The sequence below is a fragment of the Oryza brachyantha genome, chromosome 3 (genome assembly GCF_000231095.2).
Source record: "Oryza brachyantha chromosome 3, ObraRS2, whole genome shotgun sequence".
NCBI classification, from domain to species: Eukaryota; Viridiplantae; Streptophyta; class Magnoliopsida; order Poales; family Poaceae; genus Oryza; species Oryza brachyantha.
In genome coordinates, this window is record NC_023165.2 from 29,133,333 (window position 1) to 29,141,751 (window position 8,419).

General features: G+C 39.2%; 1 protein-coding gene across 1 annotated transcript; it reads left to right on the plus strand.

The window, feature by feature from the left end:
• The first annotated feature begins 3,240 nt into the window (after window positions 1–3,240).
• LOC102710287 (serine/threonine protein phosphatase 2A 57 kDa regulatory subunit B' theta isoform-like) lies at window positions 3,241–8,149 on the plus strand. Its single transcript, XM_006650822.3, has 5 exons — window positions 3,241–3,380; window positions 3,482–3,703; window positions 3,844–5,309; window positions 7,103–7,475; window positions 7,739–8,149. Exons 3-4 carry the CDS (start codon window positions 4,116–4,118, stop codon window positions 7,460–7,462), a joined length of 1,554 nt encoding a protein of 517 aa, XP_006650885.1. The 5' UTR covers window positions 3,241–3,380; window positions 3,482–3,703; window positions 3,844–4,115; the 3' UTR covers window positions 7,463–7,475; window positions 7,739–8,149.
• The last annotated feature ends 270 nt before the right edge of the window (window positions 8,150–8,419 follow it).

Below are 8,419 nucleotides of genomic sequence, written 5' to 3' on the forward strand. Positions count from 1 at the left end.
CGTTTTTGGAGTTTTCTGCGCTGCACAACACGTCACTCACCGTGGACTGCCACTCCCCGTACGGTTGACATGTGGGGACAGAGGCACGTGGGGCCCGCGTTTTGCTATGTTGTTCTCAAATTTTTTTTCCAAAAACATCGTATCGAATTTTTAGACATCTAAATAAAGTATTAAATATAGATAAATCAAAAAACTAATTGCACAGTTATAGAAGAAATTTTGAGACGAATCTTTTGAGCCTAATTAGCTCATGATTAGCCATAAGTGCTACAGTAACCAATATGTGCTAATAATGGATTAATTAGGTTTAAAAGATTCATCTCGCGGTTTCTAGCCTAGACGTGAAATTCGTTTTTTCATTCGTGTCCTAAAACTCTATCCAACATCCAATCAAACATTTAACGTGACACTTCTTTTAAAAATTTTCGAAATGGCTGGTGGGGTCCACGACAGAAAGCGGCACCGAACGCGTGGGTCCCTGCGGCGTGTGCATTTCACAGTCCGCTCCGACCAGAACAAGGTCAATAGATCAGCTCAGGCCGCGTTGGAACGAAGGAAGGTAAGGCCGGGTTTATTTTACAAAAACATCACATGAAATATTTATACACATATTTAAAGTATTAAATATAATTTAATTATAAAATAAATTTTAGATTTCGTCTAAAAACCACGAAATAAATCTTTTGAGTCTAAATAATTCGTCATTAGCATATGTTGATTACTGTAGCACTTATGACTAATCATATCCTAATTAGACTCAAAAGATTCGTATCACGATTTCCTCCATAACTGTGTAATTAGTTTTAGTGTCCATGTATATTTAATGCTTCATTTAGATGTCCAAAAATTTGATGTGATGTTTTTGAGAAAAGTTTTTAGAAACTAAACAGGGCCTAAGTTAACTTACCCTGTCACGAAAAACGTTGTAATAGATTAGTACATGATTAATTAAGTATTAATTATTAAAAATATAAAATAGATTAATATGATTTTTAAACAACTTTCCTATAAATTTTTTTGCAGCAGTTCGGAAAACGTGCGCACGGAAAACGAAAGGTAAGTTAACTTAGGGGGACCAGTACTCTCTCCAAAAATTTTTTCATGAAATTAAGAGCTAATACCTTCGTTTCATAATATAAGATTTTTGACTTTTTTAATTGCAACATTTGACTATTTTGTCTTATTCAAAAATTTAGTACAAATATAAAAAATGACAAGTCGTGCTTAAAGCTCTTTCGATAATGATAATAAAGTAAGTCACAAGCAAAATAAATGATATTTTCATACTTTTTAAATAAGACAAATGGTTAAACATTACCAGTAAAAAAGTCAAATATCTTACATTATGAAATAGAGGGAGTAACATATAAAACAGGTACATGTAAATATATATCGCGGCTCTTTTTGTTTTTATTTATGATTATTATAAGCTAGATTACTGTAAGCTAGAGAATAGTACGTTCTAATATATTTGTTTATCAGATTATTAGATAGGCTAGAGGTGCATAACTATACCCATAATACATAGCCTCACATACGTACCTATACGTTGGCATGTCACCATGACGTACCACGAAGAATATATGACAGGACTATACACATAACCTACTCATAATTATTCATACCACACCGAGGTTGTACCTCCCACACCCACATCCGAGCTAGGTAGGCTGCCTCTCATGTCATAGTATATCCGGCAACCAATCAACCCATCTACTCCACACCGTCTACCCTCAACTGAGTGTCTACGAGAGTAGAGAGCTATATTTCTAACCCAACCACTGTTAATGTCGGCTTATAATAAGTGCAGTTAAATTTTTTAAGGGTTTCTCGTGAACCAATCTTAATTATCATGAGCATGGCCATCAAAACCATGCACACACTACACACCATTAGTCATGCATTTGTTGTTTTAGTAACCCCTAAAAGCATGAACTACTTTTACCACGAGACCGAATCTCGAGATATTGATGAAAATGAATATATTATCACATCCTAAATTATACGTGATAAAGCAATTAAGCATGGCTAAACATTAGATTTAACGACATATAGATATAAATGTACTTGGTGTGAAAAGTAAATGTAAATATTCCATAAAGCTTACATTGTGAAACGGAGGGAGTACAACATAACATAAGGCTCATTAGCATAAGCATGGGTAATATCCTTTGAAATGACCGAGGTAAATTAAATAATTTTAACAGCTGCAAACCGTAATTAGGGCATTCATAACTCATAATACTAGATGTAGTTTTCATAAACTCCACATCATCAAGAAACTGGTACTAGACACTACTCTTCCAATGCAAACACCACTATTCCATACTTCAATTTAATACTACTTATCTCACATGATATCTTAAATATTGTGTAGGAACCATGTCTCATGCAAGACATGGTTTCATTCTTTTTCCTCATTTATTCACTTATCACATCATCTTTCATTTTAGATGACAACTTATTTAATGTTATAGACACCATACTAGTCATTGGGTTGTGAATGCTCTTAGCATGTTATGACCTCAATAAGAGCAGGTATAATAGCAGACTATAAGACAACTATAAGCATATTTTAAACAGATAAGAGGGGAGAAAAGAGAGATGGACTACTAATTTGTAGTCAGCTGTACACGGACTCCAAAATAAAATATGTGTATGACATGTGGGACCGTGTATTGATGTTTTGTAGGTAACTATTGTATGAATTGGCTATTAGAGTGACTATAGATAAATTGTAGCCAGTAGTTAGCTATACTATTAAACTTGCTCTAATTATATCACGATACCAACCTATTAATCTTTTGAACCTGCATCCACATAATTCTTCCATTAGTTACCGAATGCACAGATTTTTTTTGAAAGAAATGCATGTGATCGATAGGCATTGGGTAGTGGTAGCAGGCGTATTAATTAATTAGTTAGTTGAACAGTAGCATAGGCTCAATTATTCATACATTCAAGTGTCTTTTCCTTATTGCACGGATTAAAGATTAACAAGAGCATCAAGAGGCCTTAAAACACAGCCTAGCAGCGCACTGCAATGAGCAAAAGCGAAGCCAACTGCCCACTGAATTTTTAAAGCGAAAGTGAAACCACGCACACTGCCACGTCGCCACCACCAAACTCCACCATTTTTTCCATCTAAAAAAAATTCAAACAAAAAAAGAAAAACAAGGCCCTGTTCGATCAAAGCGAGAGGCGAAAAAAAAGGAAAAAAAAAAAGCGACGAGGAGAGAAGGTCTCTCTCCCTCTCTCTCTCTCTCTCTCCTCGCCTCTTCTCTGCTCGTGCGACCGCTTCACGCCGCCGGCCGCCCAACCACCGCTCCGACCGACGAGCCCGTCGCCGCCGCCGCCGCCGAGGATCACGGTCTTCGCAGGTGTGTGCTGGCCTGGAGCACGGGTTGCTGTCCCGCTCGCTGTGCCTTTGATGCTAGCTGCTGGAGATTTGACTTGTGAGCTGCTTGCTATCTGTGTCAAGGGTTTCCTCGGTGGAAGCTGCGGCAGTGCGCGCACTCGTGCGCTCGCTGTTCGTCGCCGGTTCTGCGCTGCTGGATTTTGGTGGGTGGAGGCTGATTTTGCTCTGAGCGCCGCCTATCCGCCTAGCACCGCCGCCGCCGCATGAGGAAGTATCTGCCAAGTGCACGGCTCCCGTCGCTGAGCTGCCGTCGCCTCCAGGTCTCCGCCGGGCACCGCCGACTAGGTGAGCTCCTTCTGCCGAATCGATGAGCCGCGCAAGCCCTCATTACTATCTCATGGACACAGTTTGGGATGGGGATGGAGAGGTAGAGCGCGTCTTACTCATTTCCGTCCTCTGATCATGCCATGTGATGCTGTGGATAGGTGGATTGGCGTAATTTTCTTCTTCAGTGATCCTATCATCTTAGGGTGATTTGTTGTTTTTCCCTGCCAGTCCGATTCAAGCAGGTCAGAGTGGCTCGATTTGGTGCACTATCTCTGCAAAAAAGCTTCGGATGCGAGATCCTTGTTAAATTGCAATGGACTTAGGGTTTACTGTTCAGTGATACCACTTGCCACATTGAAGTCAGGAGAAAAGCTGTTTCAAAAGCTCCTCAGAGCTACTGCTGGGTGGTTTAACTAAGCTGGGTGATAGCATGATCAAGCAAATCCTTGGGCGGTTTCCGAAGAAGCCATCCAAATCCGGGGACAAGGACCCTACTGGCAGGCCAAGCTCCTCAGTGCCAAATCCACCATTGGGTCCAAGAGGTGCAGAAAGGTCCTCCAACTTGAGTAGCCAGCCACCAGTTATCTCAAGCTCTGGGCTTAGTTATGGAAGTGGTATGCATGTTGGTAATACAAACTCAAAGTTGAATGGAAAGCTGGTACAACCGACTGTTGAGTTGCTGCCAAGCTTTAAGGATGTGCCCAACACAGAGAAGAATAACCTGTTTGTCAAAAAACTTAACTTGTGTTGCGCTACATTTGACTTTACAGATCCGACAAAGAGTGTAAAGGAGAAGGAAATAAAGAGGCAAACTTTGTTGGAACTCGTTGACTATATTGCCTCAGCCAATGGAAAGTTTCCGGAGTTAACTATGCAAGAGCTCACAAGGATGGTTTCTGTAAACTTGTTCAGGACACTGACTACCCCGCCCAGAGAGAGTAAGATTGAAGCCTTTGATTTGGATGAGGAGGAGCCTGTGATGGATCCTGCATGGTCACACTTGCAGATTGTTTATGAGCTGTTCTTGAGGTTCATTCAGTCTCCAGAGACTGATGCCAAGTTGGCCAAAAGATACATCGATCATTCATTTGTCCTGAGATTACTTGACCTCTTTGACTCAGAGGACCCTAGGGAGAGGGAGTACCTCAAGATGATACTTCACCGGGTCTACGGAAAGTTCATGGTTCATCGGCCATTTATAAGGAAAGCAATCAACAATATCTTTTATCAGTTCATCTACGAAACTGAAAAACACAATGGGATTGCAGAGCTGTTGGAAATTTTAGGAAGTATCATCAATGGGTTTGCGTTGCCACTTAAGGAGGAGCATAAATTGTTCCTTGTCCGAGCCCTGATTCCACTTCACAAGCCAAAGTGCATCTCAATGTACCATCAACAGTTGTCTTACAGCATTACACAGTTTGTTGAAAAAGATTGCAAGCTTGCAGACACTGTTATCAGGGGCCTATTGAAATATTGGCCGATCACAAACAGCTCCAAGGAGGTCTTGTTTTTGGGAGAGTTGGAAGAGATATTAGAGGCTACACAGCCTGCAGAGTTTCAGAAATGCATGGTTCCTCTTTTCCGTCAGATTGCACATTGCCTAAACAGTTCTCATTTTCAGGTAACATACTAACATTGATTGCATGACCTATCATTAAAGCCTTGCCCATTTATTTTTTTACTCTTCCCTTTCCCCATATTTCTTCTTTAATTTAAATCCTCCGGTTTGTCTTGTTAAAACTGGTGGTTTCTTAAAAGCAGGTCCCATGGGCCTTTCATCTAAAAAATCTTGTTAAAACTGACATAGATGCATTATCTGCATGGTAACATCTCATTTCATTTCACACTATAATTCCTTTGTCCAAATATTTATTAATTTACTTTTGAAGAGATTAGGTCCTTCTTTCTTTTTTAAGTGACTTACTGTGTGGTGGTAAATCAGAATACTTGCTGGGGCTGGATCGCTGGTATAATTAGAGTGAAGAACTGGTGAGCAGCCACTCTAAGTCTTTCAGAAAAGCTAATCCTAGAATTGGATGTTTTGTGTCCACCATAGGCTGCTGAGGGGATTCCTGATAGTTATTTCCCTGCATTTTCTTGTGACATTTGAAACTTCAAATTGGAGAAAAAAAAGTGTGTCTTATGTGCTAACCATCAATTAATGTTACTCCTTCGATGGACTTAGGTTTTCTAGCGTCCTTAGTGGAAAAGGGACATGACAAACAAAAGTCCCTCTCAACCATGTCAGAGAATAGATAACTGGCTGTTATGTATAAGCTATAGTTCAGAGTAGGGAAGGATTCATGCATATTTTTTCATAGTGCATTTTCTTAGTCATAGACATGATCTGCTTTAGTGTGTGCATTGACAGCTTGACACTTCTAGCGCCTAGTAGTATGGATTTATCATCTATTCATATGTTTGTTATCAACTGAAAACTTGAAACAATTGATATGTTATGTGTAATGTTTCTTATCAATTCCCAAGGTACAGTGGAGTTTCATATGTTGAAATAGACTTTGCAAAAATCTGATTCCTTATGTCCTTCAAGTAGATAGTTAGATTTGACTAAAACGCCATTTATCTTTAGTGCCTGTTATGTTGGCAGTTAGGTTTGACTAAAACAGTTATCATTTTTGGAATCCTGGTATATATCTTGCAATTTTTCATTAACGGGTTGCAATGCTCATTGGGAAATTTACCTTTAACTAGCTAGATACCTGTGCAGCTGTGCTTTGATGGATAAAAATGAACTGTACACATGATAACATTGTTTGGAACAATTTAATTGTGAGTTTTTGAAACAATTTCATCTCTGTAGATTCTTTGCATGATAAACTTATATTCTAGAGATGAAATAAGATACTATCAATATGTGGAACGACTACTTTGTAAGTTTAAAGAACATGGAGTAGCTGGTAAAAAAAAAACAGCATAGGCACTACCATTGCCTCCCTTTAAAAGAGTAAAGAAATTGTATAGAGTTTTACTTCTTTTTGTTGTCTTCTGTGAATCTGACATGTACATTGTTTTTCATTATTCATGTCTTGTTACATTGATTTTAAGAGTGGAGAAATATTGTCGAGCTAATTCTGCATCCACAAAATATTTATTTGATTATGCTTAAAATGTTGCGGAGTTCAGAAACCGTCCAGCACACAGGCTATACTTGCATTTTATTCATTAGAAAATTTGTGTCACATCTGCTTGAACCGCAGGCTTTCATTTCTGGTTCTTTACAATCAGTTAATCATCCTCAGCTATATGATGATTCACAGCTTGAGACACCAAACTTTGTTCAGTTGTCGCCATATTTCATAGTTGTTGATGTAAATCATATTGATCATTTGATCCAACGGAAACATGGTATATTGATTATTGAATTTTAACTAATAGCGCTTGTGCTGCTTCTAGGTTGCTGAGAGAGCATTGTTTTTGTGGAACAATGATCATATTGAGAATCTGATCAAACAAAATAGTAGGGTGATATTACCCATCATTTTCCCTGCACTGGAGAGAAATGCTAATGGACACTGGAACCAAGCTGTGCAAAGCCTCACGCTTAATGTTCGGAAATTGTTCTCCGATCATGATGCTGGACTATACGATGAGTGTCAGCGGAAATATGAGGAGGACAAAACCAAAGAGAAGGAAATGAAATTGAAGCAACAAGTTGCATGGAAACGTCTGGAAGAGATGGCATCAGCAAAAGCAACGAGTGGAGCAGCTGTGCTTGTCTCAAGAACCTTACCTCGCCAATCTTCAGGTGTCTAGCAAATTATCAGTGGTAAGGAAGTTTACTACTACCTCCACCAGAAATTTAAGGAATCTGGGTTCTTTCATTTGTCCACAAATACAAGGGATTTTAAGATCCCGAGGAGAAAATAACATAACAAACATCATCTCAATGGTACTTTTTTTGTTGTTAACTTTTGCTAAAAGTGGCATAATGCCTTACATTTGTGGATGGAATGAGTAACTTTTGTTTGCACCCCTAGTTTGAGTAAGTGGCTTCTAAATTTCTAATGTCTGAACCAATCCATTTGCTAGGTCCTTGGAGATTCATGGAACATTGTACAGGATTGAACTGTACATACAAGGTATATCAAGGCGCGCAAATTGATGGAAGATTCGAGAAGCCAGTTGGGTTATGCACAGAGTACCAGCATCACCTCTCAATCCTGAGTCTTTGCTTTTGGCATGCTGAGATCCGCAGTTAATTGCTTTATCATTTAAACCTTGTCCGAAGTTGGTTGTGATTTGTTTTCAGCTGGTGCTGCAACCTTCCCATTGGTGTTTGTTTCCGAAGCAAATGGTTGTTGGCAGATTGGTGGTCAGTAGATAGAAGTTAGTTAGACCTTCAAAATGAGTCGTCGCTATTCTCCAAGTTGGCATTGGCCTTCATGGTTGTAAAGGGAAACTTTTTTTTTTCTTGAGTACAATATGGACAAATTTCGCTCACAGAATGTGCGGAGTGCAGCTTGATTTTATTATGGAGCAGTTGGTGTTTGTTACTCAAGAAGACAAGATAAAAAGTAGGGCTGGACGACGAGCCGAGCGGCTCGGCTCGGTCCAGCTCGTTAAGATGACGAGCCAGCTCGTTAAGATAACGAGCTGTTTATCGTAACAAACTAAAAACCTAGCTCGGCTCGGCTCGTTATAAAGCTCCGTTAGGCTTGTGAGCCATGTATAAAAAGTTAACCTAAATAATTTTTTAATAGGTTATACAAG